This window comes from Xenopus laevis, chromosome 2S (genome assembly GCF_017654675.1).
Source record: "Xenopus laevis strain J_2021 chromosome 2S, Xenopus_laevis_v10.1, whole genome shotgun sequence".
NCBI classification, from domain to species: Eukaryota; Metazoa; Chordata; class Amphibia; order Anura; family Pipidae; genus Xenopus; species Xenopus laevis.
Genome location: NC_054374.1, coordinates 5,702,905 through 5,714,470, shown reverse-complemented (window position 1 = coordinate 5,714,470; position 11,566 = coordinate 5,702,905). Strand labels below are relative to the sequence as shown.

The 11,566-nt window shown below is 39.4% G+C and overlaps 1 protein-coding gene across 2 annotated transcripts in view; it reads left to right on the top strand.

The window, feature by feature from the left end:
• Positions 1-2,833: 2,833 nt before the first annotated feature.
• Positions 2,834-11,566, top strand: part of efcab5.S (EF-hand calcium binding domain 5 S homeolog) — a 35,957-nt gene continuing 27,224 nt past the window's right edge. The window contains exons 1-5 of one of the 2 annotated variants that reach the window (XM_018248796.2): positions 2,834-3,058; positions 7,418-7,944; positions 8,146-8,302; positions 8,817-8,880; positions 10,439-10,506. In XM_018248796.2, the coding sequence (XP_018104285.1) occupies positions 7,424-7,944; positions 8,146-8,302; positions 8,817-8,880; positions 10,439-10,506 (810 nt within the window). In that variant the 5' untranslated portion in view covers positions 2,834-3,058; positions 7,418-7,423. The remainder of the gene's footprint in view (positions 3,059-7,417; positions 7,945-8,145; positions 8,303-8,816; positions 8,881-10,438; positions 10,507-11,566) is intronic. The other variant, XM_018248795.2, reaches the window with a different exon arrangement.

Genomic DNA, 11,566 nt, shown 5'->3' with positions numbered 1-11,566 from the left:
CACTTGTAAAAGCAGAGTGAGATTTCTAGATGGAGTTTTGACATTTACTCCAGTTTCTCACACTGGTACATGACTTATAGGGTAAATTGATGATAATTGTTCGTGGGATACTTGCAGAGAAGCAGTTGCCCTCCAGCTGGTGGGCTTAATCATTTTTCAAACAAATAAAAAGACCACGTTTATACACCAGAGAAACCAGAACTGTGCAGATTATGAGAGTAACCCAGGTATGTAAGTAAAATGTACAGAAATAATAATGATAAAACAAGTATGATATTGGCCGAATTAGAACTGTTATGTCTAAAAATGTGCATAATATTGCATTTAATCTTAGTCAAACACACAGGGAATTATAGAGGGTGGAGCAAGTAAGCAAAAACTGTGGGAAATGGACATCCAATAAGAATTTATTTTTTTAGTGGGAACTCCAACAGAGTGTTTAAACAGAAAGTATATCAACCCCAGTGGGCCCTGGACCCCCAAATCCAATGCTGCTTGGGTAAGTAAAAAAGAAAGGACCTTGGAAAAAAATGATTTCTACGTGGTATAGGAGGGACATTATTAATGTATTTCTATTCCAGGGTGATATCTCTTGTCTCACCACAAGTTGCTATTAAACACGTGGCTTTGGGTTGCCGCCCGGCTTGTTTAATGAATTTTGCCAAGGTTATTAATAGGGGCAAAATCTAAGAATTTAGACAGGCTGTTATTTGCTTCAGGAAATAGTAACAACCCCAGACATGAGATACAGTAGAACCCCTAATTTACGTATTTCAGGGAACCAGGAAAAAATTATGTAAAATCCAGGAAAATGTAAAATGAGGGAAAAGTGTTAAAGTAATTTTTTCTTCAAGTACTGAAAGGATATAAGCACAGGAGTGAGTTTTACTTTGAGATACACTATTAAGTGTGTCAATAACAAGGGTTAAACGTTGCAGTGTTAGGGGCAGATTTATCAAGGGTCGAATTTCGAAGTGTAAAATACTTCGAAATTCAACCATCGAATTGAATACTACGAAATTTGAAGTTGAATTCATAGGATTTTTTGCATCGTACGATCGTATTCTGTTCGTAGTATGATCGTACTTCGAATCTTACGATTTGAACGATTTTATCGTACGATTTTCCTTCGAATACAAAAAAACGTAGAAATATGCTCTGGAAGGTCCCCATAGGCTAACATAGCACTTCGGCAGGTTTAAGTTGGTGAAGTATCGAAGTTTTTTTAAAGAGACAGTACTTCGATTATCGTATGGTCGAACGAATTTACTTCAAATCAAAGGTCGAAGTCATAGTAGCCTATTCGATGGTCGAAGTATCCAAAAAATACTTCAAATTTTTTAATTTCGAAAATTCCCTCGATTTCACTTCGAACCTTGATAAATCTGCCCCTTAATGTTACACTATGGGGAACATGTGCAAGACTCTCTGCCAGTCACATACACAACCTAAAGCAATAAGTGATTGGTGCAGGACTGTATAAGGGCCACACTCATGGCAATTGACCAGTTACAGGCAGAACCATCGCAAAATATACATCTGTTAGTATTTTATACCTCTTTATTTTATAAATATTAACCTTCATAGAAGCAGTTTTTGGGAACATCAGGACAAAATTTTAATGTAAAATCCAGGAAAACATTACTTAAAATCAGGGAAATGCACCCATTGAAATGCATTATATATATAAATTGGTGGGACCACAAATAAAAAATGTAAAATGCGGGAAAACTTAAAATCAGGGGACTTAAAATCGAGGTGTAACAGCTTACCCTGGTGGTCTAGTGGGGGGGAAGGCAGGGACGCCTGCCGCCCCCTCTGCGATGACGTCCGCCACATCAGTCTTCACCGCAGGCGCCGGCTTCTTAGGGCGCGCGCACGCCTCTTCCTGGTTTAAAGGTGCGCTGGCTTAATGATGCCAGCGCGCATTGGCGTGAAAATTCAATTGTATTTAAAGGGACATTTTTCATTCTCACACTGCCCGTTATCGGATCTTGTTCCTGGTGCTTCTGTGCTATTGAGCTTCTGTTTATCCTGTGATTGATTCCTGTTTTGACCCCTGCCTGGCTATTGACGCTCCTGAACTCCTGTATCGTGACCCCTTGCCTGATTACCGACTCCGATTCTGCTTAACCCTCTGATTGACTTCCTGGTTTGACCCTTGCCTGCCTGACTACGTTTACTCTCTGCCTGTCTCGACCCGGCCTGATCTGACTACGATTCTGTCTAACGCCTTGTACCACGACCTTCTGCCCAGAGACTTTCGCTTACAGTTGTGCCCCTTTGTCTCCCCAGAACCCCTTGCCTGGCACCTCTCGTTATTAAGACCTGGCAGCATCTGAGTAGCCGAGGGCTCCTCCTGAAGCCAAAGGCGGCTGCTACAGGCGGAAGCAAGAGCCGAGACCAAGGTTCTTGGCATCGGTTCTGGATTTAGGGTGCCAACCGTTACACGAGGTTTCACTGTAGATAGATGTTTAGAAGGGAGCTGTAGTATTAGCTATAAGCAAGATTGTACCATATAAAGGGTTAAACACCTTGGAATATATTTTTATTATTTGCAATTTTCCCATCAAACTGTGCCCTTGTGGCATGTACACAAAGGGTGCCCAACTGACCAGTATTTTACCAGTCTAGTCGGCAAAAAAGAATTCTTGTTATGAATTGGAAAGAAAAATACAATTTTAAACAATTCTGAATGCTCTTAGCTCTTATAAAGCGTGCTCAACAATGAATTAGAGAGAAGGCATCTTGATTATTTGTGCCGAGGAAATGTTTTCATCTTATGTGCTCTGTGCCTTCTACATTATTAGTTCTCAGGTGCCCTCTAGAGGTTTTATTCAACAGCAACGTAACAGGGCCTGGACACTGGCTGAATACACAGCTTCACAATGAGACGGTGCTTCCTGTTTCCTGGGCTGTCTCCTAGCAACGTGCTGTCAAACACACTGACAGGGGAGTGTAGAGCCTTAGCTTGGAACAACATTAGTCTATTACTGGACTGAGTACAAATAAACGGAGAGAAGAAGCTATAAAGAATTTCAGACATAAATAACTAAAGGTAAGTGTCTCTGGTGCCGTAAAATAAGGGTTATGGTCTTTTTAATCACTATCCACTAACTCGATAATCTCATATCATTACACATGGGTTAAAGGGGAACTATCGTGAAAATGAAAATTTAATATTAGCGTCAGCATACGGAAATGAGAAACTTTCTAAATACAATCAATTAAAAATTCAGTACCATTTCTGAAATAATCAAGTTTATGTTCACTAGTCCTCTCTCAGCATCTGTTTCTCTTCATTCTGTCTTCATGCAGCAGTTGGGTGTCAGATATTCACTGACAGTTACATCCAATATATCTATAGGGGGGCTCCTTTTGCCTAGAAGATGTATTAGAGGTCACTCTATTAAACTCAACAGACATCATGTCTCTCTACATGCAGAATTTGTGCAAAAGGCAGTTATTTTGTTAGATTGTGTTTGTACTGGAATCAGTTATTTGAGTGAGCTTTGCATGTTTACTAACATTGGAGATAAAAATCTGGAGAGTTTTCTGGAGAAGTTGCCCATGGCAACCAATCAGCAATTGGATTTAAACAGCCACCTATAAGTTAAGGTGGCCATTAGGGTTGCCACCTGGCCGGTGTTTTAACGTCCTTGTCCCAATGTTATTAATAGGGGGAAAAGATAAATATATAGGAAGGCTGGTATTTTTTTCCAGAAAAGGTGGCAACCCTAGTGGCCATACACGTGCAGATTAAAACTGCCGATATGGGTCCTTTAGACCGATTCGGCAGCTTATCTGCCCATGTGTGGGCTCCCGACAGGTCCTCCCGATCGATATCAGGCCAAAAACGTTCAGATTCATCCAATATTGCCCAGCCGTTAGTGGGCATATCGGGTTAAGATCCGCTCATTTGGTGACCTTGCCAAACGAGCAGCTCTTATAGTGTATGACTACCTTTAGAAAAGAAAAGCAAAGATCTAATTATAGTATAAGGGCTCTTACAGACGAGCGTTTGAAGCTGCGCTCCCCTGCGTTCCGTTTTTTTTCGTTCAGCCGCAGGGGAGCACGGGAATAGACGCATTCAGTTTTTTTCAATGGGGCTGTACTCACACAGGCACATGTAGGTGCCGAACGCAGGAAAAATGCAGCATGTTGCGTCTCAACCTGTGTTCGGCACCTCCATGCGCCTGTGTGAGTACAGTCCCATTGAAAATAACTGATTGCGTCTACTCCTGGGAGCGCAGCTTCAGACGCTCGTCTGTAAGATCCCTAAGGGCGCATTAACTTACCCAGACGCAGTGAGCAATTTCAAGGGCAATCTCCTTTTTTTCCCTACAGTGAACTGATTTTTCCAAGAATTCATACTTAATTTCAGACGCAATGCAGGTGTTCAATTGGACACACCCAATATAGAACAGAAGTCAGGAAGAACTGAACAGAGAATGTAGCTATATAGAAGTGCAAAGAGCGCAGGAAGCAAATATCTCTAATATATGATCCCTATAATGCCTTATGATTGTTATGGGCAAAGAAACTTTTCCAGTAAGCCCTGGTAATAAATTAGATTTGCTTTGACTTTCATGTGCAGGTATGGGACCTGTAATACAGAATGCTCAAGGTTTTCTGGATAACCGCTCTTTCTGTAATTTGGGCCCTTAAACCTTAAAGGAGAACAAGACCCCCTTTCTAATAAAAAAAACCCCTGCACAAGAGTTAACACAAGTAAATACCCCTAAGCCGGTAGTTACCCCTTGTTGCTTACGGGGGACATCTTTAGCTGCTTCGATAATCTCAGTAAAGAAGCTCCTTATCGGCGCATGAGCAGTTGGAGCATTTCCCCACTTCGCTACAACTGCGCATGTGCAGCAAGTGACAAAAATTATCGAAGCGCCGGACGAATACCCGAAGATTACCAAAGCGGCTAGAGATGGCCCCCGTGAGCTCCGCTGCTCTGACTCTGCAACATTAGAAAGGGGTTTTAGTTCTTTAATAAACCCAATTATCTGGTTTTGCTTCCAATAAGGATTCATTTAATATTACTAGGGATGAAGTACTGTTTTATTATTACAGAGAAAAAAGAAAATTGTAAAAATGTGGATTATTTGGATAAAATGGAGTTTATGGGAGATAGCATCTACGTAATTCTGAGCTTTGTGGATAAAAATTTTTTCAGATAATGGATCCCATATCTGTACATAAATCAATGCTCCCCTTCTTCAGACATTTAATAGGCACCCCTTGCCTGGTCGGCCCCCTTTCCAGTTGTAACATGGCATTATCAAAACACATCCAAAAAAGAAAACCATCTGGTTGTGCTGCTAGTGTGTCCTCAGACTACAGTTGTTTTGTTAAAATGTTTGCCATACTTAAAGGAACAGATCAGTATAAAAACTGGGTAAATATCCTGCGTTAACCCTTGGATGCTTAACTATTTGCAGCTCTGCCCTGCTAATGCTCCTGGGTTTTGTGCTCATTAACTCTTTCAGTGCTGTGCTTTGGACTTTTCTCCCTGCTTTGCCTTGATGTACCAGTGTCTACCTTCATTTAATCATGAGTTTAGTTAAGAGCACTTACATGTCAGGTGCTCAGGGCTGCTCCCTGTAATCCAGCAAACCTTTATCTGTGTTGGCACCCCTGCAGGCTGGTCTCCACGCCAGTTGGATTCAATATAGATTAGTAGAACAAAAGGTAGACAGGGTGTCTCCCAAACCATGAGTAAAATTCAAAAAATCTTTATTGCAAGCTTGTATATGTCATAGTCTAGGACAGTGATCCCCAACCAGTAGTTTGTGAGTAACATGTTGCTCTCCAACCCCTTGGATGTTGCTCCCAGTGGCCTCAAAGCAGGTGATTATTTTCGAATTCCAGGCTTGGAGGCAAGTTTTGGTTGTATAAAAACCAGGTTCACTGCCAAACAGAGCCTCAATGTAGGTTTACAATCCACAAAGGGGCTACTAAATGGCCAATCACAGCACTTATTTGGCACTAAAAGAACATTTTCATGCTAGCACTGCTCCCCAACTTCTTCTCATGGTTTCAAGAGATTGGGGATCCCTGGTCTAGGAGATAAGTCTCATGAAGGATACCTGTTAACTGTTTTTAATACAAGCTTGGCAATAAAGATTTTTTGAATTTTACTCATGGTTTGGGAGACCCCGTCTACCTTTTGTTCTACCTACCTTCATTAACACATGTATATATCCAATATTGGATATATACATATAACACATGTATTTATCCAATTTCTGTCTATATATTGCACATTTCATGTTTACATATTTATTGTGTAATTTTAAGTGCCTTTTTGTGATATGACTAGCTGGAGCCACGTCGTCTCGTCTCACTGTATATTCGTATACTGCTGAGATGACAATAAAGTTTACTTTGAATTTGACTTTTAACTTTCCTGTGCCTGTTCCTACATTTATATTTGTTCTGCTGAATAATAGTTTTTAAGCATTAGTTGCTATCTGCTCGTCTATTTCACGCCTAGCCTCCGCCTTGATTCATACGCCTTAAATATCTCGCTAAGGCTCCCTGGTGGTCTGGTCACTTACAGCACACTCTGGCTTCTGTTCCTGACAGTATACCCCCAAATGCAAGTGTTCATCGTATGAGCACTAAAGGATACAATTTTGCACATCTTAGTGCACTCAGTGGCGTAACTAGATATTACTGGGCCCCACAGCAAATCATTTTTCAGGCCCCCAAAATTTTTAGCAGTTGACTTGTTTTACCAATATTTATTGAAACTGTATATGAATTAGGGCCTCGTGGGGCCCCTATACCTCCTGGGCCCCCCTGCAGGCGCAGGGTCTGCTTCCTCTATAGTTAAGCCCCTGAGTGCACTTGCATTTGGGGCTTTGCTTTCATTATCTAACTTGTAGTAGAGTAAAATTAAAAAAATTAAATGAGACAATGATATACGCGTGTTTTGTGGGTAGAACTTCTTTAAAGAAACTTCTGGGAGTGAAACCCGAGTCAATGTTCTTGTCTAATGGCTGAAACGCTCCATTGGAACAAAGTATTTGTGCCCATGGCAAACATTTAGATCCCAAGACTAAAGCTATGCCCTGTTAAAATTTGAAGGTTTAGGAAAAAATCATTTAAAACACAGCTGAATTCAGAGTAGTTGAATTCTGGTAAGTTGTTTACTGCCTGTTGATTTGATTAACATGTTAATACCCTGTGATTGATTAAATATGGGTGAATCTGATAGTTTTGCTGAGTGTATCCAACTCTAGGGAATCATTTTTAAATTTGTATTGGACAGCAGTGGCTGTAGGGAGCTTGAGGGTATCAGGTTAGAGAGTGCAACGATAAAGGTGGTTTGAAATTTACAAGTGGAATTTGCTACTGTAGATGTTTTCATATAGATGAATGACACCGTTTAATTTTATTTTTTTAGGGAAATATGGATACAGAAAGTGAGTACAGTGCTTATACCTCTATATTGGGCAGCAGTGAAAATCTAGATAGCAATGCCATTCAGACTCAAGAGAGAGGTGGTGATTGGAGAACAATATTTTTAGACAAAATGCAAGACAGAGGACTAAAGCTGCAACAGAAGACCTTAGAAAATCTAAAACTCCAGAGAGCACAAGAAAAGAAAGAAAAGAATTCAAATCCTCCAGATGAACAGGCCAAAGATTGGTTTAGTCAAGATAAAGCAACTGTGCATACCAGGGCCTACTTACTTGACAAGCTGATGCCCTCCATTCTACCCGGGGTGGAGGCTCTTCTTAAGGAAGTAGAGAAAAGAAAGGTTCTAGAAGACAATTCTATTCCATTTGACCCTATTTTATATCTTGGAGAGCATCTCATGAGGCATAATCCTGATTATGTTAGCGACATTCAAAGCAATTCCTATGTACAAGGCCTCAAAGAAGTTCTTGCTGATCTCAAAGAACAGGTTTTTGACCTAGAATTCAACAGGTGAGTATTTTTCCAGTTTGCTGGACCAATGTGTTTACAATTTTATCCTGTTCTATTTCTGATGCTTTTGTCCCGCAACAATATTTTGTACTGGGATACAAGCCCCATGTCTTGTCTGTTTGATTATTGGTTGTCTTTTTGCTCTTTGTGCATTCCTTCCCATTCTAACCAAGGCATCCCCAAACGTTGCCCTTTTATTAGACTTGGTCAACTAAAGGAAGAATTGAGGGAAGTCCAACATCAGAGAGCACAAATAGAAAGCATCCGATCTCAGGTGAAGCACGAGAGGCGAGAAGTTCTGGCTCTGCAGTTCCAAGAATGGACTCTGGATGTCAGCAGAAGGATACCTCTTGTGCTGGTGAGTGCAGTATATTATGGAAAAACGGGAGATTTTAGACTCATCTTCTGCTAAATTAAAGAAGGCCTGGTCGGGTCCTCAGTGATGCATAATTTCAATGTACCCTTTTCCGGTGTTTGGAGGATGGGATATTTTACAGTGGTTGGCAGTAGCTACGTTGCACTTTGTGTAGGGCTGTTACAGGTAGTCTGTTAATTCCTATAGGACAGAGCAATTCTGATCAACTGTTAATCACATCTGTGCATGTATGTTATCATCCATCACCAATATTACATCTAAACTATGCAATTGTGTATATGTGCAAACATTGAGGCCAGCACATACAACAAATTGTATGAAATTACTTATTTTAAACTGCCCATTCTGCACACAATCTTGAAAATGAGATAAGAAAATAAGCCCACCTCCATAATTTTAAAATAAGTATTGTATCCAACTATCATAGTAGCTACTAACAACCTATGAGCCTATCAGCCTTATTATTATTTTGCATGAATATTTTGTTTCTTTGCAGGTACAAAGTGCCTTAAAATCTTTTTCAGAAGTAATAGCTCATGTTCCATTGGATGAAAAAGCAGGTGTGTACAATTAAGCAGCTGCTGGGAGATTTTATTTTATCCATTAATGAATTCACACTGTGCTGGATGTTGGGCATACAATGTAATAGACAGAACCACAACAGCTGGGACATGTAGGGCTTTGTGTAGCTTGACACTAAAGCACACTATAACACATTTACTATACACAAGTGCTAAAGTGCTATGGGACACCGGTGCATGTCTTTTGGTTCTTACTTAAAGGGATACTGTAATGGGAAAACAAGTTTTTTTTCAAAACACATCAGTTAATAGTGCTGCTCCAGCAGACTTCTGTACTGAAATCCATTTCTCAAAAGAGCAAACACATTTTTTTTATATTTAATTTTGAAATCTGACATGGGGCTAGACATATTGTCAATTTCCCAGCTGCCCCCAGTCATGTGACTTGTGCTCTGATAAACTTCAATCACTCTTTACTGCTGTACTGCAAGTTGGAGTGATATCACCCTCTCCCTTACCCCCCCCCCAGCAGCCTAACAAAAGAACAATGGGAAGGTAACCAGATAGCAGCTCCCTAACATAAGATAACAGCTGCCTGGTAGATCTAAGAACAACACTCAATAGTAAAAGCCAAGTCCCACTGAGACTCATTCAGTTACATTGAGTAGGAGAGATAACAGCCTGCCAGAAAGTAGTTCCATCCTAAAGTGCAGGCACAAGTCACATGAGCGGGGGCAGCTGGGAAAATCACAATATGTCTAGCCCCATGTCAGATTTTAAAATTGAATATGAAAAATCTGTTTGCTCTTTTGAGAAATGGATTTCAGTGCAGAAGTCTGCTGGAGTAGCACTATTAACTGATGTGTTTTGAAAAAAACATGTTTTCCCATGACAGTATCCCTTTAAGAAGTGCTTGCACCCTGGGATAAGTTGCATTCTGCTCTTCCAGCCAGAAAATATCTGCACCACAAGCATGACTGTACCATTATATTTGGGGGCAGATTTATTAAGTATTTAATTAAAAATTCAAATGAGATTTTTCTAATTGCTTTTTATGGTCAAAACTGTCACATTTGACTAGGGAATTATCCAAACTTGATTCAAGTTTTTTTTTTAAAAAAATGTTATTCGATTTTCGAGATTTATCAGACTCTGGCCCTTTAAGAATTTGAATTAGAATTGGCATTACTGTATAAGTTAATGGGAGAGGCCCAGTGACCATTTGGAAATGTTTGTCGAGGAAATGTCGAATCATCTTTGGTCGAATTTGAATTACATTTTATTAGAGTTTTCGGGTTGGTAAAATTCACCCGAGTTTTAGAAATCCATTTTTTTTAAATTAAATAACCCCCCAGTTGAATTTCGAATATATTCGAATTTAAGGGAGTCTAAAAAAACTCACATTCGACCCTTGATAAATGTGCCTCTTGGTGTTGCTGTGGATGAATGTGAGGTTGCTTTTAAGGTAACCGATCACCCTCAATATTTTTCTTTGAAACAGTGATCTGTTTCAGTAGATTATTAAAGAAAATGTCAATGCTGCAATAAATATCAATTGTTTTGCTTTATTGTTATGTTTAATTAATTTGTGCTGTAGCTTATGAAGAGGAGCTGGATACAGTGAGCACAATGGAGCATATGCTAAATCAAGAGGAATTTGTGGAGGTAAAGAATAACTGTATTTCTTGCCTATGGATTTTGAGTTGCTGTGTAAATTCAATATTTGTGGGGTTGCAACTTTCTTATTTTCATGAACAAAATAAGACATAGGTGCATATTTATCTAAAGCTAAAAATAGCTCTGTATTTAATTATATTGGATTTTTAGGGTATATTTATCAAGAGGTGAAATTAAAAGTTTGCCCTTTGATAAATATGCCCTCTGCAGAACTGTGCGGAGCTCTGTCTTCGATATTTGATAAATATGCCTCATTGGGGTTCATTTATCAACACTGGGCAAATTTGCCTATGGGCAGTAACCCATGGCAACCTATCAGATTGCTGCTTTCATTGCTCTACTTGCAGCTGGCTTTAAAAAAGCTTATCACTGATTGGTTGCTATAGGTAACTGTCCATGAGCAAATTTACCCAGTGTGTCTTAGAAGATCATTTAGGGGCAGAATTATTAAAATGTGAGAGTTCACCACAGGAAAATGTACCCAATTCCTTGTCATTCCTATGGGATTTATACAGGTGTATTTAGTAATTGATGAAAGTTATAGTTCACCATTTGACAAATACATATGCAAAAATCCAGTAGGAATGAATAGAAAGTGGTGAGCTCTAATTTCACATTTTGAGAAAACTGACCCGTACTGTTTACTTTGAAATGAACTGTATTGTTTTCCTGTGTTGTCCTGGTAGCTGCTGACATATCACGTTTTGGGGCCTTGTTTATGAAAGTAGCCTGGTGCATCCCCCTCTTTCTAATCCATACATATTGGAATGACAACTTTACAGGCTTTGTCAAAAGTATTATAAATTTATATATATATATATATATATATATATATATATATATATATATATATATATATATATATATATATATATATATATATATATATATACAATAGTCCAGAGAAAGCACTCACGGCCATGACAATCAGCTGTGTATCAAAATATATTTATTCGTGCATGGTGCATCATGCACAGTGCTTTCTCTGGACTTTTGTTGATTAATTTTGGTTAGCACCCGGTGAATAATTGGGAGATTGGTGAGTGCC